The sequence below is a fragment of the Trachypithecus francoisi genome, unplaced genomic scaffold (assembly GCF_009764315.1).
Source record: "Trachypithecus francoisi isolate TF-2019V2 unplaced genomic scaffold, Tfra_2.0 Lachesis_group16, whole genome shotgun sequence".
In the NCBI taxonomy this organism is placed as follows: domain Eukaryota; kingdom Metazoa; phylum Chordata; class Mammalia; order Primates; family Cercopithecidae; genus Trachypithecus; species Trachypithecus francoisi.
In genome coordinates this window covers 89,609,882-89,632,659 of record NW_022681461.1, presented here as the reverse complement: position 1 = coordinate 89,632,659, position 22,778 = coordinate 89,609,882, and the positions used below count along the sequence as shown (strand labels likewise).

General features: G+C 49.5%; 1 protein-coding gene across 1 annotated transcript in view; it reads right to left on the bottom strand.

The window, feature by feature from the left end:
- SHB (SH2 domain containing adaptor protein B) overlaps window positions 1-22,778 on the bottom strand; it is a 149,422-nt gene that overhangs the window by 36,292 nt on the left and 90,352 nt on the right. Inside the window, exon 3 of the mRNA XM_033238042.1 lies at window positions 17,524-17,739. Coding sequence (XP_033093933.1) covers window positions 17,524-17,739 — 216 coding nt within the window. The remainder of the gene's footprint in view (window positions 1-17,523; window positions 17,740-22,778) is intronic.

The window sequence follows — 22,778 nt, the reverse complement described above, 5'->3', positions numbered from 1 at the left end:
AAACATGTCCCTGGCTGTGCCACACAAAGGCATTAACCTCTCCTCTAATCAGCAAGCATGATTGTGGCAAGCTATCCTCCAAGCCCGGCCAGACACACGGCAATCAACCCCCATGCTCACAGGAGGACCTGGAGAAACCTCAGTGCCAGCAGGGAAACGTGCTGTCTGCTGAAAGTGAGGAGTGTGATGAACCTGTTCTACATCTCAGCCACTGAACCATCTTCCCTATCAGGGACTATGGGGCATTTCTGTCCCTCTAAGACACTCTTTCTCCATTAACCACTTTGGAAAACTGGGAAGGGAGGCTCTTGACAACAGAAGGCTCCAGAGACACCGGACCCACCCACTTTCAGGACTGTGCCGAGCGTGTGGTCAGCCTGCTACCCAGCAGTGACACCGGCAGGTAGTCCACCTGCGATGACGCTCCTAACCACTCATTCACACGTACTAGGCACAGTTCAAGGCCGGGAACATAGCGGTAGGCGCAATAGACAAGGATCCCTGCCTTATGGAGCGCAGGGGCCTCGTGAGGAGAGACAGGCAATAAATCAATCTGCGTATCAACGGCTGGTGACAAGTGCCACTGAGAAAAATACAGCAGGGCAGGAAAGCCCTCTCCAAAGGTGACATCTGAATAAATACCTGAAGGGAGGGAGGAACATCTGTAGGAAGGACACTCCAGACAGAAGGAAGAGCAAGTCAGGGGCCTTGGGGTGGGACTGTGCCTAGAGTGAGACACAAAATGACCCAGAGTGACTGGAAGGGAGTTGGGAAGGAAGCCGGGCTTCTAGGTCTTAGGAAGGACCCTGGCTTTGTTCTGAAAGACGTGCAGAGCCGTTCTGACCGGGCACTTCCTTACATGATTGCTGTGCTCAAAAGAGATGGAGGCAAGGGGTATGTGGGAACACTCTGGACTCTGATTTTGCTGTGAACCTAAAACTGCTCTAAAAAGTACAGTTGGCTAATTAGAGGGACAGAGAGCACACAGGAGGGCAGTGAGGCAGTGCCCGCCAGTGGTCAAATCCGGCCACATTCTGCAGGCAGAGATGGCAGGACTTGCCTGTGCATGCAAAGTGCAGCGTGAGAGGAGGAGGACTACGGGTGACCACAGGCTGTTTACCTAAGCACTGGAAGGATGGGCTGGCCTTACCCACGAGAGGAAGACTCACCAAAGGCCCTAATTAAGCTTCCAGGAAAGCAGCATGGAGGCCACGCCTTAGAGACACCTACAGCTCCGTGATGCCAGGGTTGGTGTTGTGGAGAGGGGGCAGAGCGAGGACTCGCTGGGGGTTCCTGACCTTCCTTCTGGCCGCAGTTCCGTCCTGTGTCCAACTACACACAGACAGCAATGACTTCAAGGCCTTCCCAGGGGACAGGTCCTGGGGCTAGAGAGTGAGAAGGCCCTTTCCCATCAGCTGATAAGGGGGCTTTTGTGGTGGTGGGCTAAAACCTGGAGCTGGGGCCCTAGCACACACATCACCACCGGCATCTACCCCTCCCTGGCCTTCTAGTAGCCTGGATCTCCCACTGGGGTTCCGGCTGAATGACAGCAGCCTCATGGCAACAAATCATGGGACATATGGTCTTGGACAGGAGGTTGGGAGAAGGAAAGAGGTGAAGCAGGTTCTTACCCGAGCCCCTACTTTGCAGAGCCCTCCATGGGTGACCTTGGGCAGGGGAGAGCACTGGGGATGGATAGACAAACTGGGGCCACGTCATCCCGGAGACTCTTTCTAAAGAGCTTGGATTTGAACTTATGGATGGGGATAATCAGGGAATGGGCTTTAGAGACCTCTCTGAGTGCTGGTGGTGGGTGGGTTTGGGGTCAATCCTGAAGACGAGAAGACCAGTCAGGAAAAGGTGATGGAGGCTGACCCCCTCAATGACGGCAGGGATGTAGGAGCTTGACTACTTGTGGGAGTGACTCTGGGATGACTGCTGTGTGATGCCCAGATTTCTGGCTTGGGGGAGGGTGATATCCCCACTGGGATGGGCACAGAAGGGGATATGGTCAGGGAGCATGGGACCAGCCTGTACTTTTCCACGATGCCCCCCTGCTGCTAATTTTCTGGTTGTTAGGAATAGAGAGGATACAACTCAGCAGGCATCCTGGCCCATGGGGCTGCCAGTGTCAAAGGGCAGCAGAGTGGCCTGGCATAGGAAGGGGACTAAGTGGCAAGTGAGGTTCTAGGCTTAGTTTTGCCACAGGCTCAGGAGACCGAGGGACCAGATGAATTATAAGTCACTTTCACTCCTGACATCCTGGGGCTCTACCAGCTAAAATCAGGATTGGGGGATTTCTGCCAATATAAATCTCTACAATCGATGTCCCGATACAGAAGGTGAGCAGAGAGGCATGGAGCACAGAACATGATTGTGGAGCGAGCCCAAGCTCTTCGGCGCAACCCAAAAGGTTCTCTAGGACCCGGCTGCTTGTCCAGTCTCAGGTCCACCAACCTCTTCACCTGACTCATTCCACTTACCCTCCAGAGGTCACCTATTTCAGGAAGACTTCCTGGACCTCACCTCTTCCAAGACTCGCCTTGATCTTAGTACCCTAATTGCGTGTCCTTCCTGGCTCCCGGGGAGCCCCTTGAGGGTGGGGCTGTACCATGTGCCCCTTCCCCCATGCCTAGCCCAGTTACTGGCAACAGAACAGATGCTCAATAAGTGATTAAATGAAGAAACTTAATGAGCTGCTGTTTTGCTTTATTGGGAAAAAAATTGGTTTTCATACCAGATAAATTGGATTAAAAACTAGTAACATCCTAGTCAACACTATAATTCCCCACTGAAATAATTTATACATTTGCTGGCAAGCTTAATAATATAGCCATATATCTTAGAGAGAACAGGTGGTGATGAGTGACAGGCTTAATTAGGCAAATCATTTCACCTAAAATACAAATATACGAACTCCAAGTGCAGTGATTCGGCAGCGTGAGAAAAAAAAAGTTAAGAACAAAAGCTGCAAACACAACTGCTCTCATTCCTTCTAATTAAGTTTCTCCTTAATCTGCAATTTAACATGGCAATTCTTTTAATTTAGCGATTTTTTTTGCAAAAGATAAAGACACAATCCCTCAAAAGAATATCTGCATTTAGAGAAAAAAATGTGAGTGAGTCATGAGAACGACAGAACCTAATTAATTTCACCTATGGGCAATTAAAAATGGAAGTCGGAATCTGAAGGAGGAAAGTGAGATTTAGAGCTGGGCAGGCTGAGGCTCAGGTTGAAGCTTCTGACTTTGGTTTCGATGATGGAGACCAGATCCTGGTGGCTGATGGGAGAGACAGCCTGGTCAATATCTTTCCAAAAGTTCTGCCATGGTGACAGGACTCATTCCTTGAGACTCAGCTCAAGTGCCCCGCTTCTAGGAAGCTTTCCTGGCCCTCCCATCTGGATTGGTCCCCTTTCTGCTTGTATTACAGATTTTATACCAATCAGTCCTGAAGTGTGGTCACTGCTAACAACAGAAGACAGCATCCAAGACACCTAGCTTAGTTCTATCCCTCCTACTGGCCCTGGCACGTGGGTAACAGGTGAGGAACAGAGGTTCAGAGGAAGGGTAGGAGGAACTCCTCCAGGGTCTCAAAGCCAAATAGCAGGGCGAGGGTCGAGCCCAGGACTGCAGGCCTGCAGGGTCAAGCTCATCCCACCCTTGGGTCTTCCTTCTCCACAAGAATACCTGAGGGCTGCTGGTCTGGCAGGAGCTGGGCCTCATCTGGCCTCCCTGCTGTGCACTTCCTACTTCTAGGCCTGGAATTACTGCCCTTCTGCTCCATCTGAATGATGTCTAGAAAAGGTCTGGCATAAATGCCACCTCCTCCACAAAGCTTACCCTGATCCCACCTGCAGAGAACCATCGTCTCCCTCTTGGTGGCTCCCAGCCCTCAGTACATCTCCTGTAGTTCAGGGGGCATCCACACCACCCTTCCCAGTCAGCCTGGGTGCTGTGGGTGCTGCGCCTGGGATTTATTTTTCTTTGCCCTCTCCAGTCTCTTGTCTGCCCCTAACTCACAGAAGTTTCATGAGGAGAAGGTGCTTGGATGAGATAAATGTGTTCCTTCAGGGTGGATCTCTTTCCACTGTCCTGTCCACTGTTCAGAGCTGGCCGGAGAGCAAACTCCAAAAAGCCGGGGGATCTCTAAAGTATAGTTCTCCTGGGCTTGCAAACCCTTCCTGGCTCCCCAGTGCCCCAGGGCAAAGGGCAAATTCATTCTGGTGCTCAAGTTCCTCTGAATTTGATGTAATAATGCATTTTCCCCTACAAAACCCCTGTGGGTTCCACACCCACCCTTAGGCGCCAGTCACAAAGGACAGGCAGTCTCCAGATCTATCATCTGCTTTTTTGTCTTCAGGGCTTTGCTTTGGCTAAGGCTACCCTCTAGAATCCCTTTACTTCACTATTTCTCTGCAAAAAACCCAGCTATTCTTCAGAGCTCAGCTCCAACGTTACCTCCTGAGGTAGGATTTGCTCTAGACCCCCAGGTAGAATTCTTCTCCTCCTCTGAGCTCCGAAGTCTGCACCACTGTCCTGGCACTGGCCTCTGTAACACTGAGGCATGTAGGTGTCTTCTCACAATTGGACACTTTGCAGAGATGGGGCCTTGTGCCTCAGTCTCCTTGGAGTCTCCCCATGGCTGACCTGCAGCTAGCTCCAATGAATGGCCCATGGCTGAAACCCACCCAGGGAATGGAGGAGCTGCAGTGGCTCGACTCACAGCTTAGGAATCAGGAGGACCTGGGTTTGAATCCTGTCTCTGTCATTACTGAGTGACTTGGGGCATGTTTCTTAAACTTCTTTGAGCCTTAGCTGCCTCATCAGCAAACCAGGGCTGACAATACCTGTACCGTGAAGGTAATAGATGACGTACCAAGGTCCAGGCAGGACCCCTATAAGCAGGTAACCCCGACCCACGGTCACGTCTATGCTCTGAAACAATGCCTGTATAAGAAACCACCTTTTTTTCTATGGCTCCTGCTGAAATTCTGGAGTCAGAATCTCTAAGAGGACAGGGCATTTCATTCTGTTTTGTTCAAGGCTAAATCCCCAATAACTAAAACAGTGCCTGATGTACAGTGGATGCTCAACACCTGTTGAAGGAATGAACCTGCACCCTGCTCAACAGGACTATAAATCTTCCATTCATCAGCCAACAAAGGAAACTCAGGAGCTGGACTCACTCCTCAAGTGACTTTGGGAACAATTTTGAAAAATGGCTTCATCTTTCTTTCTTTTTTTTTTTAAGAGCCAGGGTCTCACTCTGTCGCTCAGGCTGGAGTGCAGTGGCATGATCATAGCTCAATGTAACCTTGAACTCCTGGGCTCAAGCCATCCTTCTGCCTCAGCCTCCCAAGCAGTTGGGACTACAGGTGCATGCTACCATGCTGGGCTAATTTTTTTTTTTTTTTAAGTTTGTAGAGGTGGCATCTCACTATCTTACCCAGGCTGGTCTTGAACTCCTGGCCTCAAGTGATCCTCCTACCTCAGTCTCCCCAAACGCTGGGATTACAGGAAGGAGCCACCACGCCTGGCCTAGCTTACTCTTTATTTAGTGATTCCTGCTCATGGGCAGGCACCATGGAGGACTTAAAGTCTGTGTTCTTCTCTAGTCATTGTGGCAAACCTATGAGGTCAGTGCTATTACTACCCATGTTTTTACAAGTGAGGCCTGGTATGGTCAGGTAACTTGCCCAGGGCAATAGGAACAGGTTGCTATGACAGGCAGTGGGTCCTAGCGCTAGCCCTTGAGCCCTCTGCTTTGGGACTGCAGCCCTGGGCAGCCTCCCCGACCCAGGAGTGCCTTTCCTGGCAGAGGTGCAGTGAGAGAAGAGTTGACAGTCTGCCACACATCCTCTTGTCCTCACCACTGACCAAGGGGGTGGGCAGTGGCTCCCAGGGATAGGGGGTCATTCAAAGAGAACTGGAATGGAGCAACAGGACCCAGACTCCAAGTTCTGACTGTCTGGCTGCTTCTTTCTGGCCTGAAGTCTATGACCCTCTCAGTTCTCCAGTATAAGATGAAGTTTCCTTTAAGCAGAGGCAATAAAGGTTGGAACGATGAAAAACAAGGCACCGTGTGTAGACTGACTTGCAAGGAGCTCTCAACTGCCACAAGCTTCTTAGCCCCTCTGCGGATGAGCTAGAATGCACATGGGCCACATTTGTAAACCCTATGTGGCTGACAGGAGGGGCTTGAAGGCTGTTCTGGCCCTGGTGCTGGTTCACAAATGTTCTAGTACTCTATAAAACAAAGTACAGAGGCAGAGTCACGGTGCCCAGGGCCTTGCACACAGTCCCTGGCAGGGGTTCCTGCATAGCACCGACAGCTAGGCTGGGACTCCAGGGTGCTGGTGAGGGGGAAAGGTGGGTGAGAGTGGGGAGAGCTTGGGGTGGAGAGCACAGAAGGGGCTGCTGCCCAGGGAGCTGTGCAACCCCAGGAAGGGGCAAGGAGGGGGAGATTATGCATTGGTATGGGAGGTGGGGTGGACTACATGACCCCCGGAGTCTATGAAAATGCCTTCAACTTTCACAACAATGCACTAACACCTGTAGATGACTGAAACTCTGTTTGCATGACAGTGGGCCTCTGCTGTTTCAGCTTTCCAAACAATGTATTGTATCATCTCATCTGACCCTCACCAACACACAGCAAAACAAGTATCAGAATTCCTTTTTTTTTTTTTTTTTTTTTTTTGAGGCGGAGTCTCGCTCTGTCGCCCGGACTGGACTGCAGTGGCCGATCTCAGCTCACTGCAAGCTCCGCCTCCCGGGTTTACGCCATTCTCCTGCCTCAGCCTCCGAGTAGCTGGGACTACAGGCGCCCGCCACCTCACCCGGCTAGTTTTTGTATTTTTAGTAGAGACGGGGTTTCACCGTGTTAGCCAGGATGGTCTCGATCTCCTGACCTCGTGATCCGCCCGTCTCGGCCTCCCAAAGTGCTGGGATTACAGGCTTGAGCCACCGCGCCCGGCCCAGAATTCCTAAACAAGTATGAGAACTCCCATTTTATAGATGACATAACCGAGGCCCAGAGAGGTGAGGCCCCTTCTTCCCTCCAGTTCAAGAGTGAGTTTCGCTCACCCACCTACCCCACCAGCCCAGTGAGTGTAGGTTCCTTCCAGATACCTGTAGGACAAGCGGCTCAGCAAATGTTTGATTTGTATTTCCAGGATCACCAACAAGAGGCCTCTGTGTTCGCCTGGAAGACACACACAGACCTCAGGGCATTGTGCTGCCACTCATGATGGGAGGTGCTTGAGAACAGAGGTCCTCATTGTGAAGGGAGGCAGCCAGCAACTCACCACAAAGCAGGCAAGCGGGAAGGCTGTGAGGCAGGTGCCAGGACGCTGCCTGGGTTCCAGGAATGCTGTACACACATGTCCAAGCCTGGGATGGGGACAGCAGGCCTGGGGGAAGGGGTGTGCCTTTGTCCTCTTATTTGTGACATCCCCAGAGGAAAAATGAATGCTATTACTGGGAGCAAGGACCCCACCCTAAGATCTGCTGCTTGGCTACAGGAAATCTAAAGATAAAGCCCAATGAAGATGATGAAATAACCTGAATGCAGAGGCCTCTATGGCTGCCAAAGCAAGCCATATTTATTGTCATAACTCATTATGCAGATGGGAAATGGAGGGCTGGAAAAAGGACTGACTCACCCAGAGTCAACAGCTAGACGTGAACTTGGACTTGAGTCCAGGTCTCCTGAATCCTGGAGGCCCCTAACAAGTTTAGCACAAACCCTGTGTGCAGTGCAATACAGTCTCAAAAACAACCACAGTGACCACAGTGATACAACTATGAGTACTCACTGTGCCCCCAACTCTCAGTGCATACTAACACCCCCACTGTACAGATGAGGAAACAGAGACAACTTGGCCCAGGTCATCCCACCACCAAGTGACAGCACAGGACTTTCAATCCAGATACCCCTCGCCCCGGCGCCTGAGTTCCTTCCTGAGTTTTAGGCCAGGCCCATCTGTCAAACATACCTGGAACCTACACACGTCTGATACAGTATGTCTCCTGACACTTTCACCTGCAGACACCCACAAACACTTACATAGAATCCTAGAGCCTGGGAAAGTGACTTTTTCCCCATCCACAAGCCCAAAGATCTGGAAGGAGCAGGCTGGGCATTTGTGGAAATGAGTCTCCCTGTCCATAAGACCCAAAGCCCCAGGCCCACTGTGTATGTTTCTCTGCTGCCCATTGTGGATGGCTGTGAGGGAGGCCAGGATAGATGGGGAGTGGTGGTCGGGGGACAGGCCAGGTACTGGCCACAAACATGGCTTGCCAGGGCTGCCTGCACCCGACCAGCACACCAGTCTCCAGGTCCACCATGTGGCATTTGGATTCACAGCCCCAATCCTCAGACAGGCAGGGACACGCTGTCCACTTCTCCCTGGGAGTTGAGGCCAGAGGTGGCAGCCACAGCAGTCAATGGCTACTCAGAAATGCCTTCCCACTGCCTCACATAGCGAGGAGACAGGTATACAGCATGCAAGAAAGACATGAAAACACACCGTCTGTGTGTGGGCAGGCCATGAGATTTATTGGTATTCTACCGCTCCTAAGAGAACACGGGGTTGGTTTTCCTGAGACCTGATTTACTCAAATATCTTTTTTTTTTTTGAGACAGAGTCTCGCTCTGTTGCCCTGGCTGGAGTGAATGGCATGATCTCGACTCACTGCAACCTCCACCTCCAGGGTTCAAGCGATTCTCCCGCCTCAGCCTCCCAAGTAGCTGGGATTATAGGCACCTGACACCACGTCTTGCTAATTTTGTATTTTTGGGCCGGGGTATCTGGATTGAAAGTCCTGTGCTGTCACTTGTTGGTGGGATGACCTGGGCCAAGTTGTCTCTGTTTCCTCATCTGTACAGTGGGGGTGGTAGTATGCACTGAGAGTTGGGGGCACAGTGAGTACTCATAGTTGTATCACTGTGGTCACTGTGGTTGTTTTTGAGACTGTATTACACTGCACACAGGGTTTCTGCTGAACTTGTTAGGGGCCTCCAGGATTCAGGAGGCCTGGATTCAAGTAGAGACCTGGATTCAAGTGGAGACAGGGTTTCACCATATTGGCCAGGCTGGCCTTGAACTCCTGACCTCAGGTGATCCACCTGCCTCAGCCTCCCAAAGTGCTGGGATTACAGGCATGAGTTACTGCATCTGGCCTGATTTACTCAAATATCTGAGGGCTCACTGTGTGCCAGGTACAGATCACAGGTGTGAACAAGACAGGCAGCGTCTCCGACCTCAGGGAGTTTAAAAATCTCCATCCACATGAAGATCTCTAAGCTGCCAAACAGAAGAGCAAAGGTATTCTATCAACTCTTTGGTTTTTTTCCACTGAGGAGACAAAGGCACTGGGAGGAATATTTCTATCAATGTCATTAGCAGATGAAACAAAGCTATTAAACATTGATGTTTTTCTTCTCTCCTTTTTTTTTTAGTTTACTAAATGAATTTATTCATATGTCAAATAGAAAAACCAACTGGAAAAACCTGTCCCTCAGTAACACATTAGCCAAAGGAAGCAAGTGATCCCAGTTCTCTCACTGAAACCCCCCTTTCCTGGGCAGACCTGCTGTTCACACGTGTTAAACATTAATTACAACTGTTACTCATTACATAGCAAAAAGCATTTGGTACAAACACAATTGTTAATTTCCTCACAGGCTCAAGGCATTCTGGGAAGCTATACAGGAGACAGGAAGCATCATGGGAGCCTAAGGGGAGCCAGTTTGGAAGAGACAGCATTCTCCTGGCTAGGACAGGTGGTGGCGGCCGGGTTTAAGATTCTCCAAGGGACCCTCTGCAGATGCTGGGGCCCTGTTTATTCTGAGCACATGAAGATGAGTCACATAGTTGGGTGGGAATAGCAAGTGTGGAGCAGTGTCCTACACACACAATGGTGGCGTTAAACCAGTTTCAGAGTGACTGTGTTTGTGGGGGACAGTGACAAGTCATGAGGGCAACATGGTATGGATGCAACTGCTTCTGCCTTGTACCGGTGTGCAAGGGAATGTCCAGCCTGACCCCAGCCACACACAGGATATCAACACAGCAGTGGAGAGAACAAGTGCTCTGCAGTCAGACTGGCCCAAGTTCACAGCTGTGTGACTATGGACAAGCTGCTCACACTCTCTGAGCTTCAGTACCGTCATCTGAGTGACGACAATGAAGTGACCCCTACCTTGCAAGGCTCTGTAGGGTTAACCCACGCTGGAATTATAATTATTGCTCAATAAATGTTAATTTCCTGTCCCTGGTTCCTCCCCATCCTTCCTTACCTTAACAGGATTATTTTAAATTAGCTAGTTGAGCTGGCTCTGAGATGATTCACAGTTGTTTAGGAAATAGACATACCTGGGGCCTTACTTTCCCTTTTAGCCTCACTTGATGAGGCTTTGAAGGTGTCAAAACTCAAGAGGGAGGCTGCCTAAGGGGTGACACCATAGCGTAAGCACCCCACAGGCTGACAGTGTCTAGTGTGTATCTAGTTATTTCAGAATAAACCAGTGTACTCCAGTACAGGGTGTAGTAGGAACACAGAGGGGAAGGAACTGGTTGTGCCAGGGAAGGCTTCCTGGAGGAGGTGATCTCCCCTCCCTAACTCTACCCCAACTCCACACCTAATACAAAGCATATACTCTATACACTCTATGTTCTCGAAGTGGAGTCCCCAGATGGCAGCATCATCATTACCTGGGAACTTGTTGGAAATGCAAATTCCCATGCCTCACCCCGGATCTACTGAATCAGGAACCCTGGGGGTGGAACCCCAGCAATCTGTGTAACACTTCCTCCAGGTGATTCTGAAGCCTGCAAGTTTAAGACTCACTGCTCCAGGCACAAAAGAAATCCACAGACATGTCAGACCTAGAAGAGGGAAGGCGTGGATCGGAGGAAGGCCCCGGGGATCCTCTCCCACCCAGGCGGACCAGTGGCCTAATCCTCGGAGGGATTGAGTAAAGAATGGAAGAACCAGGGGACTCGTTAGAACTGTTGCTGGACTGAGATATGGGGTTTCCTGAAGAAGTGTTGCTTTCCACACCATCCCTGCTTCCCACTGCCAAGCATTACTGGGAATGAGCTTTGGCAACAGGTCCTCTGTGGCCACTAAGTATTTCTTTACGCAGCATGGTTTCTATGTTAAATTGAATTTTATGTAATATAGCAAGCCCTCTCTGAACACCAAAACCAATTCTTACATGCATGATCGTTTAGGGCTTACCTTGTCTTTTCGTTCAGATCTTTTGTTTTTATTTAATCATCACAGAGATCCAATGTGAGAAGTTGTGACCATCCCCATTTTACAGATAAGTAAACTAGGGCTCAAGGAGACTGAACAGTCTGTCTCAGGTCCTGAAGCAGTGAAGGGTGGAGCTGGCAGGTGAACTTGGGACTGTCTGACTCCTCCCATTGCCCCGTGGGTCCCAACATGTCCTAAACTTCTAAAATCTGCCAAGGAGCTAGCGGGGAAGACAGATAAGTACCCAAAATAAGTATGCTGAGCACTATTTGAGTCATGTGTCTTTTATCTTTGCTGGAAGGCAGACCTGACTGAGCCCAGGACACTGCCTGAAGAGTAACTTTCATGGAGACAAAGCTTCAGAGGGTGAGTCGAAATGAGATGACTTAGTTTCTCAAGAAGGTCTGGGGGGTGCCCTTCGCACACCCTCCTGTCATCTGGCTCCTCCATCAAGCTCAAGAGCTGCAGTTACTTACTTCTCAGACACAAGAGCAAATTATGAAAGACATAGCCATTTACCCACTGGGTTAAAAGGAAATGCTGGTGTATGTATGTGTATGGCCTAAGTGGCTCTGCCATGAGGTCTCCAGCTGTTCCCTTCTCCATTCTGAGCCTTAGTTTCCCCAGAAGGACAGGGAGAGTGGGACTCTATGGTATGTGGGCCCCTCTCTGTGCTGAGTGGTGGCAGGACATGACCAACCCATGGGATGGCGCTGGTTCCCCCGCAATGAAGGCATGAACCTCCAGAACCTAGTCCCTTACAGAAACCCTGGCTGGAACCATTTCAGGTGGGAAGCCACCACCCAGTAACATATCCTGGTGTAGATGTGGCAGAAATTAGTGCAAGTGAGATGAAGGGCATGCGATACTTCTTGAGGGCTGTGGGAGGATGAGCGCTCCAATCATATTTCCTGCAGCACCTTGACTGGGTTAGGGCAGGGGCTCTGGAGTTGGAGCTGACAGGTTCAAAGTCCGGCTCTGCTGCTGACCAGCCATGGGCTGGGCCCCCGGCCAAGTTATTTCTTCTCATGGGATCTTAGCTTCCTTATCTGTACAAGGAGGAAACTAACCTCCCAGAGAGTGATTGTGAGGACTGAATGAGACAATGCACACAGAAAGTGCTAAGTGCTAGCAACGATGCCAGTACTTTCCTGATGTGATACCCATCAAGTCTCAGCAAGACCCTTCTGAAGTGGGAACTTCTGGTCTCACTTCCCAGGTGGGGAAACTGAGACTCCCAGGACACGTTCATTCCCAGTCCTCACACTGGTCCTTCAGAGGTGTGAAGACACCAAATCCATGCCACCTCCACCGGAGTCTGCTTCTACAGGCTATCCGCCCCAGCTCCTTGGTCCCTGCCTATGGGCCCCTCCCTACATGGCCACTTTCTGCTTGGGTTCCATTTGTCCATCTTGCAATCTGTGCCACAAAGGCCGGCAACCAGGTAGACCTGCCACACCAATCTGCACCACCCCCAGACACCATCCAAGGCTCCTTGTCCCTTTCCCGACATTGGGCAGGGGATGTCACATAGGCCTCATGTGGGCCCGAGTTGCATCTGGCAGGGGGGGGTTGGGGACAGAGCAAGAAGGCCATTTCTAGACCCACCTGCCAGCCTTGCAATTTGTTGGTTGCTGTAATGACTCCTGGGATGATTCAAAGTGGGCCAGGAACAGAGTCTAGCCTGCTCTGGAAGGCAGGCGTCTCTGCCGGGTGGGAAGGGGGCTGACAGCCTGATGGAAGCCACACCACTTCTCTGTGGAGGCAGAGCTGCAGCCAGTAGCCGGTGGTGGAACCTGACTGGGCATTGTCCTGGGGATTGGGATCCGACAGTGGGAGTGGGGGTCTGGTGAGGCCAGTCGGCTTCCTGGAGAAGAGCAGGTAATGAACACCCAGGCTTTGCTCTTGGGACAGCTCCAAGTATTTCTCACCAACAACTCTCCGAATCCTTAATAAAATTCCGTGTCGGCCATTCTCAGAGAAGGGGAAACTTTCATTCCTAAGAAGTTGGGGCCACCTCACACACTCTAAGAGCTGTTTTCGTGACAACTGGGAAGTGGTAACTGAGCCTTCCGTGGTGGCAGCCCCAGCCTGATGAGATGGGAAGGAAGGCGCTGACTTCCAGAAACACTGCCCAAGAAGGGCGCTCCGGTGGAGAATGCTGAGGCAGTGCCGGAGGGGCGCCTCTTTTCATGAATGCAGTTCGGGACAGTGCTTTGAAAGCTGCAAGGAACTTTTGCTTCATAGATGGATGGAGATAATTCAGCCATCTTCCCCTCTCCCCATCTCTGATCAGCATGCTGGGGTTCTGATGGAATGAAGCCTGGATGCATCCCCAGAGCTGGTTGCAGACTGACCTCCCAGGACACACCCTCTGTCAGAGCCCTGCCTTGCTCAAGCTTCTGCTTGCAAACCCCCCAGTGATGGGAAGCTCATTACACACATTCAGGTCTAACCAAAATTCTTACCCTTCACCTGAGCCCTAAATCCCTGTGGCTCCCACTTGGCAGGCCCAGGTCTGTCCCTTAAGGGTCCCCCACACTCTCAAATTTCCTTTGGAAATTTGAAAGCACTGACCCCGTTCCCAGCCCAAGTTTAATCCAGGCCAAATCTGCACAATCAGTGAATATAAGGGGTGAAAGGAGAGGGCAATGATTTTGGCCAGCCAATTCCATCCCATACAAGCTCTTCCTCCAGCTACAGATCCTGCATCTCAGGCTCCAAAGACTCAGTGCAGAGAGCTCCCAAAAGCCAAGAAAAAACTGCACAGGGCATTTCCGACAGGTACTATGCTATGGATGGGGCCCAGCTAAGCTGCCTTACTCACTGACCCCACCAACGACTCACTCAAGTGTGAGTGCATACACTTGCACACACACCCACACACATGCAGGTGGACGTACACTCTCACAGGCACACACAACACTGACTCAGGTGGGGGTCCTTGCCGTCATTCCCGGGCAGCTGCACTTCTGGTCTTACCCATGGGGCTGTGGCAACACATCAGCAATCTAACCGAGCTACTTCAATTTGTCCTCGTCACCTGAGAGATGGCCCACCCACCTCTCCACCTTCCCTCCAGCGACAGGAAACAGTGAGGATGCTTCTCACCTGCCAATGAAGCACCTAATGGGCTCTGTCCACAGACATGGGGAGAGAAGGCTGGTGACCATAGGACCCCTCCAGCCCCTGAGTGAGATGGTCTCCTCCTTCTATGCCCCAGGAGGCAGAAGTGAGCCAAAAGCTGCTTGGTAAAAGCACAGCCAGCACCCAACCTGGAGCAGGACCCACAGAGGCCAGTGACTGGATGAGACACAGACCTGGATGTGATTCTGTGTCTATCTTCTATCAACAGCCCAATAACTCAGACTGACCGTGATACCTGTGATGGCAACTCTACCACATAAAACCCAGGCCAAAACGGATGTTTGTGGGCTCAGAAACTCATTCTGAGACAGTTCCATCTGAGACCTTATGATCCTTTGTGAACAACTAAATGTACAGGAGTCCTAAAACCACCTTTGGGCAGAAGTGGGCAAGTTCTGGCCTGAGAGTTTTCAAAGATGATGTCCAATAGGGGAACTGCTTTGCACTTTCACAAATCACCTGGGATCTTGTTACAACAGATTATGACTCACAGGCCTGGGATGGGACTTGAGACCCTGCATTTCTAACCAGCCCTGGCTGCTGGTTCAGGGACTACACTTTGAGTAACAAGATGCCAGGCTAGACTAGACCGTCAGAGGCAAGGGCAGTCCCTGAGAGGCCCACAGGTGGTCAGTCCAGGGGAGGGTGAGAGCCCACACCTGCCTGTGGTGCTACCTTATAATGTGGGCCCCAGGTGTCTGGGAAAGTTGCCACATGAGCCTTTTTAGCCCTTTAATCAAACTCGTGTTTGCAAAGAGTAAGTTCTTGGATGGCCCCAGTTCCTCCCATGCCCAGAGAAGCACAGCCCCTGATCAGCCATTCCCAGGGCACAGGCCTTGGATTCCTTTGGTTCAAGGGACTAGAGGAGGCTGTCAAATGCACAGGAGAGGCCTGGGGCAACTAAGGACCCCCAGTCATAGGATGACTCTTATCTTTGGCTCTCAGTCAGGAGCTGGGGCTCCAGAAAGGTGATGGGACAGGTTGTTTTTGAGGACCTCACAGCCTGGCAGGTGAGACCAAAACAGAACTAACCCTGATGTGGTGTGAGAAATGTTCCCCCAGTGATGTATGCAGGAAACTCGACAGACCCATAGGGGCAGCAGGAAGCCTGTGGGGTGCATGGCTGTGTAACAGGCAGGGCTTGGAGAGATGATAATGTTTAAGCTGGACCTCAAAGGAGGCATAGGATTGTTCCAGATAAGACAGGCAGGGAAGGGCATTTTAGCTAGAAAAAAGGGATTTGCTCAATGCATGCTATATTCAAGGAACTGGGAGTAATCTGTGTTGGAATGGCTAGAACAGCAATTAAGGGGCCTGGGATAAGGGCAGGGTAGAGGCCTCACTGTTTGGGGTTAGAAAGGGAGAGTCTAGTTATATATGAAAAAAGGGGAGATTTAAGGCAAAATAAATTTTAAACAAATTAAAAATAAAAAGTTTCCCTTTATGACTGTCAGTGTGGTAGGAATTAAATGTCACTCACTGTCTCTCTTTTTACATGCCTCAACTCTCAGATACCTAAACATTGTTTGGCATCTGGCTTTTCATCTCTTAACAACAGACATAAGCACTTCTCTAGGTTGTTATGAACTCTTGCTAAACATCACCTTTTAGAGGCTGCACAATATCCCAATATTCCACCATACAGACGCACAGAAATCCAGCCCTCATTGCTGGACATTTGGGTTGCTCTCAATTTTCCGTGATTATAAACAATGCCTTTTCTGAATTTTGTTTTTTATTTTTATTTTTTGCTCTTGTTGCCCAGGCTGGAGTGCGATGGTGCAATCTCGGCTCACCGCAACCTCTGCCTCCCAGGTTCAAGCGATTCTCCCACCTCAGCCTCCCGAGTAGCTGAGATTACAGGCATGTGCCACCACGCCCAGCTAATTTTGTATTTTTAGTAGAGACGGGTTTTCTGCATGTTGGTCAGGCTGGTCTTGAACTCCCAACCTCAGGTGATTCACCCACCTCGGCCTCCCAAAGTGCCAGGATTACAGGTGTGAGCCACTGCGCCCAGCTTTCTGAATTTATCATAACTTTGGCATAGATTTTGAGGCGTGGGATTAGAATAAAAAGGTGTGAGCTTAGGTTTATGATTTATGATGCACATGCCCAAGATCACTTTTCAAAAGGGCTGTGGGAGAGGAGTTCTAGAAATGTGACAAAAAGCCAGATTCTAAAAAAACCAGCCTCTGAGTAGGGAGGAAGGGGACACCCAAGTCACTCAAAGGGCTCTTGGCCAGGGGAAGGTCATCTGGGAGGGGCTGAGCTCTGCCCATCACCTGTGCTCTGTGAGCAGGTGCACGCTGAAGCTGGGATAGAAGACACAGCAGCCCTGTGAACCCTGCAGGCCTAGCTCAGCTCACAGCACTGGGTGGGCTCACTGGGCCAGCTCAGGGCCAACAGAAGCTGCTGTGCACACTGGTTTCCTCTTACTTTCTAAGAAAGTTCCTTCTGAAAACTGAAATCAGGCCAGGCGCGGTGGTTCACACCTGTAATCCCTGCACTTTGGGAGGCCGAGGTGGGTGGATCACCTGAGGTCAGGAGTTTCAGACCAGCCTAGCCAACATAGTGAAACCCCGTCTCTACTAAAAATACAAAAAATTAGCTGGGCAATGTGGCAGGCACCCGCAATCCCAGCTACTCAAGAGGCTGAGACAGAAGAATCACTTGAACCTGGGAGGTGGAGATTGCGGTGAGCCGAGATCGTGCCATTGTGCTCCAGCCTGGGCAACAAGAGCAAAACACCGTCTCAAAAAATAAAAAAACTGAAAACTAAACTCTTGGTTTCAGTGAGCTACGGCATTATCAATAAATAGCACCACGACAGAGCCAGACAATGACAGCATCTGAGCCATCTCTGAAAAGTGCAGAGGCTGGAACACTGAGACCCTGGAAGCCAGGCCCAGAATTTCTCCTTGGCCTGGTTTCCCTTCCCTCACCTCTCCCTTTCCTCTGCAGCCTACATCTTTGAAGGTACTGAAAAAAAAAGACCACCCAATTAGATTATTAAACAGTCCTGGAGTTTGTCCTGAGCGCAGGCAGGGACCAAGGTGAGTGCTGAGCATGGCTCAGCAGCTGCCTCCTGAGCAGCGTCAGGGCTCCTTACCTGCCAGGGCTGGGATGGTGACTCGGTTCCACTCCCAAGGTTGGTCGTACTCATCGGCGGGCCTGTCATCATCCTGGGGCAGCTTGCTCTCCCGCAGTCGGGGGCTGACTGTGCTCTCCGAGTCCGAGTCAACACTTTGGCCTTCAGGTTCGTAAGGGGTGTCATATAACTGGATACCTTTATGTTGGGACCGGATGCTTTCCTGCCTCTGAAATTCTGCAGGCAAAAAGGAAGGAAGCAGAGATTAAATGGAAGTGCGGTATGCACTTCCTCACCTGGATTCCCACCCAGAAACACCACAAACTCAGAGCTGCCAGTGGGATGGTGAGGGTGACAGAGAGACAGACCTCTGTCTGGGTTTTACCTACCCCACCAACCCCCAATGCCGTGTCTCTGCTCTTCCTGGGCCAGGCTTGCTCACAAGGCTCACAGGCTGGCAGACCGAATGACAGCCCTGCCTCCATCCACTCATGAATCTCAGTCTTAAGAGGCAGAGCCCAGATGTGAACATGATGCTCCAGGTGTGTCCTGATGTCCACCCAGAACACGCAGAGCTTCTGACTCCTTGCTTCATGGGCAGGCTGGGGTCTTTCCCTCTAGGGCAGTTCCTTGCCCTCTTTGGACTTTCAGTCATCATCTGTACAAGGAAAAGACTAGGCCATGCAGTTCCCACAAGCATCCAGTTTCCACCTGCTCACACATTCATTTAAAAGAACCAGCAAGAGCCTCCCCAAGGAGACCAGAGGCCACTTTTCTCCCCTGCAAAGGCTGAGTGTGACCCCTTCACTTTATTTCTACCTCCCTCAGAACATCTTCTAAATAGACTGAATTCATTTAGGGATTTGAGAGGGTGTCCAGCTTCACTTCTGAATAAAGAAAGCAAGCTCTTAATCTTCTAGAGAAGATGCTAAGGCCTGGCACTGGTGTGGGCTGAGGGGTGACTGCCTGTCTAGATGAGGTCCCAGAAAGGAGGTGTTCATTTTGGCTGCTGCTCAGTCCTGGGAGGCCAGTGGTAGTTGGAAGGATGGATGCTAGGATGCTAAAATCAGGCACTTCCTGGTCAAACAGGGAAATGTGACCTGCTGTTTGATCATGGATACTATGTGCATGGCCCGAGCAGGGAATGTGGGGAAGGTTTACCATGGAGGTTGGTTTCAGGAACCCCACTGTTCCCAGCAGACACAACATGTGCCTAAATCGCCATCATGCTTGGCAGCAAAGGGGGCTCAGTGCAGGACCTGGGAGTGGCAGGGCAGGAGGGAAGGGAGATGGCATTTGAGCCATCAGCTCTGACAACTGGAAACAGGAGAGGGGCAGCTTCCTGGTGGTAGAACCAGGACAAGCCAATGCAATGAGGCTGGAAAGAACGTGCTTGCTGCCTACTTTATTTTTTATTGTGGTAAAATACATATAATAACATTGAGCACTTTATTTTATTTTATTTTATTTTATTAGATGGAGTCTCACTCTGTTACCCAGGCTGAAGTGCAGTGGTACAATCTCAGCTCACTGCAAACTCTGCCTCCCGGGTTTACACGATTCTTGTGTCTTAGCCTCCCAAATAGCTAGGAGCACAAATGTGCACCACCACACCTGGCTAATTTTTGTATTTTTAGTGGAGACGGGGTTTTGCCATGTTGGCCAGGCTGGCCTCGAACTCCTGACCTCATGTGATCTGCCTACCTCCACCTCCCAAAGTGCTGGGATTACAGGTATGAGCCACCACACCCAGCCAACATGACCATTTGAGCCATGATTAATGTACAATTCAGTGACATTAGGTACATTCACACTGTTGGTAACCTTTGGTACCATCCATCTCTAGAACGTTTTCATCTTCCCAAACTGAAACCCTGTACCCATTAAACACTAACTCCCCATTATCCCTCCCCAGCCTCCACAATTACCCGTCTCTTTCTGTCTCCATGAATCTGATCAGTCTAGGCACATCCTGAACAACGTGGAATCATTCAGTTTCATAATGTTTTCAAGGTTCTTCCATGTTGTAGCATGTGTATGACTTTCCTTTTTCAGGCTAATATTCCATCATTATGTATATTCACTGTCCATGTTGGCTAGAGCACCAGGTCCAAGGAGGTGAGGGAGTAGACGTGAGGCTTGATGCAAAAGGGGTGAGGACTATAAGTGAGCTATTTCAATGCTCTCTTGAGGCCTTCCCGAAATCAGAATTCTGATGGCATAAAGATATGGCAGAAGCCACGGGAGTTATGCTCCTTGAAGAGCAGCTGATAAAACACACACAAATGACATTAGCCCTTCTGAGAAAGAGAGCTGCTTTTACGCTGGGCTTTATGATCCAGGTTGGCTCATGTGGACACACGCCCTGATGAAATAGAAGCTAAGGATGCTGTGCCTGTGATCGTTAGTATTTACATGAATTAACTTTATGCTAGTATTTCTCAAACTTTATTTAGCCATGTGACTTCACGACTTGGGCCATTTCTGCCTACCAGTTGGGTGGTTACTTACCATTATTTATCTTGCCTCACTTTTTAGATAAAATAACTCATTTAAAAAAGAGAAGTTGGATCACCATCCCATAAGCCATCATTCTTTGCCAAAAATAGATACTAAGCAGAATGAATGAGAACCAACAATGCCTGCTAGGAATTTGAGCATGGGGCTTGCTTTCTCTGCTGAGAGGGGAGATTTGCAAGTGTTGGAGAGCCACTGGGAAATGCAATCAGCAGACAGACACTTTCTCTGGCAAATATGAATAATGTTCTCTCTCCAGAAAGAGAAAGAATAAAAAGGGAAAAAATCTTCTCACTATGTAGTTCTCAGGACACCTAATACTACATCGATGAGAAGGTGTCCCATATTTTGGTAAACATAGCTTTTGTTGGGTCCCATGAGTAAACTGGGATCATTATTAATTTTGAGGATGATGCTTCCTTTTTTTTTTTTTTTTTTTTTTTTACAGAGGGAAGAACAGGAAAAGAGAAGGGAAAAGCTATAGAGTGGTAGGACTTTGTCACTTTAAGGTGAAGACCAACTGTTACGCACGGTGGATAACTTCGTAAATCACTAAATCTACCAAACTATCTAATCTGCTACTTATTGCTTTGTAGGGTGCTCATTACCTGGATTCGTCTTCCCCAGTTCTGAGGAGTGAAGTCTAGCCTCCTGTCTGCAGAATTCTGGGGGCTGAGGATACGGCAGCTAAGAAGGCACTGATCTGGGAAAACCACCTTCCTCTTCACCCTCCTTCACAAAAGCAGGACCAGCAACCACTCCCATGTACACAGTCGATGAAGCACTTTTCATGCAATTCACCATTTAATCTAAAGGAACCACAAACAATTCACAGACGTACTTCCCGTTGGGCCCCTGATAATCAGGAGTGCTTTTGTTCACTCTCACGCCAAAGAGATACTCAGTGAATGTGGTGGGATAAATGAAAGAGAACTGGCAGCCAGAAACCACTGTTTACCCCCAAATTCCAGATACTTTATGAAAGTCCCTGACAGCAGTGATAAAGGATCTGGGACAATATGCCAAATGCATACAGTTTAGTGTTACACAATATGCAGAAGAGACGGATATTCTACATAAACAGCAGCCTTAAAGGGAAACATGTGCAGTGAACAGATTAGCTATTAAATCAGAGGACTTGTACATACACTCTCATGCAGGATTTATTGTTCCAGAAGCATCTGAACCTTACCAAAGCTGGGCTAGTAATGGCATGCAGTTAGGGCAGGGGATGTTAAAACGGTAATCATTAAAACAAGCCTCCCCCGCTATATTACATGGCGAATTCAAATTTTCATTAAGGCCTAGACAATAGGGAACAGTTAAGTAAATTATGGCCTGTTAACTGGATGGAATATTAAGCAGCCATTAAAATGATAAATCTGAAGATTATGTAGCAACATGGAAAACCATGCATGAAATTATGCTAAGCTAAAAAGTAAAATGCAAGATTGTTTATGTGTGGAGGGCAAAGCTTAACGCCGGCTTTTTAAACAAGTCTCAATGTGAGCAGGGCCCCACAGGGAATTCTGCTCCTTGCCTGGGCATTGGTAAATACCGACATCACACATTTGGCCTATAATATCTACACTGTGATGACAGCAATGTTGTAAGTACAGACATCCACAACACCAAGAGCTGTAAAACCCAATACAGGAAGGTAAACAGCTACTGTGTAAAGGAGAAGGGATTATTGCATAATTATTTTTGAAAGTTGTTTTAAATAATGAATAAAGACACTAGAGCAGAAAAAATGTGATTAAGATGAGAAGCACACGAAAGTAAATAGGATTTTAAGCCCCATGAGAGTAAATATGATTTTAAGCAGGTTGGGCTTCCAGGAGCTGTGTGTTTAGGAAGCAGCTGCCTTTCCCTGAGAAAATGCCCATTTGGGAGCATCTTCTCTCCTGGGAGAGGTTCACCAACAGCCCCAGGACATCGAAGGCCCTTGTGCCAGGCCAGCTCGCCAGATGTTGCTGCCTCCTGCCTAACTACCAGGCCCGTCCTCCTTATTAGCTGGGCCAATCCACGAGGGTCCAGAGACCGATCTCACAGGGGAGTCTGTGACCATATGTTTTAAGTCACAAGTTATCTGGACATCACCATCTACACATTCATGCAAAATGACCTTTAATATTAGGTAGCAGGCTGTAATTTTGTGCCTCTTAGGCAGAGAGCAGAAACATTAACAGGGTGGGGGTTTCTGTTGACCTCTGGAGCAGAAAGGTTTGCAAGTAGAACTACATACACAGAAAGAACAGAAGAATAAAGCACTTTCTTTAGAATCAGAGAACGTTAGAACTGAAAGGGACCCTAAGAATTTGCCTGGGCCCGTTCACTAGGAGAGCCAGGCGGTGTGCTATCCATAGACTGCGGCCATGGTGGAGTCTGCCCATGGGAATGTGGAGAAGGTTAAGGGCTGGGGAAAGAGAGCAGACGATAATCCTGAGAGGATATAATGGGGGTTTAAAAGATTGCCCAGTCCACAAGCAACAAGCTATACTTTGCTCCAGTATTCACCAAATTTGTGCCTCCCTGAAAAAAAAAAAAAAACTCACCAAAGTTGGGTGTAGTGGTTCATGCCTGTAACCCCAGCACTTTGGGAGGCCAAGGTGGGCAGATCGCTTGAGGTCAAGTGTCCGAGACCAGTCTGGCCAACATGGTGAAACCCCATCTCTACTAATAATACAAAAATTAGCCAGGCATGGTGGTAGGCACCTGTAAAAGTTTTTGGTTTTCCAATGCATACAAAAGTTATA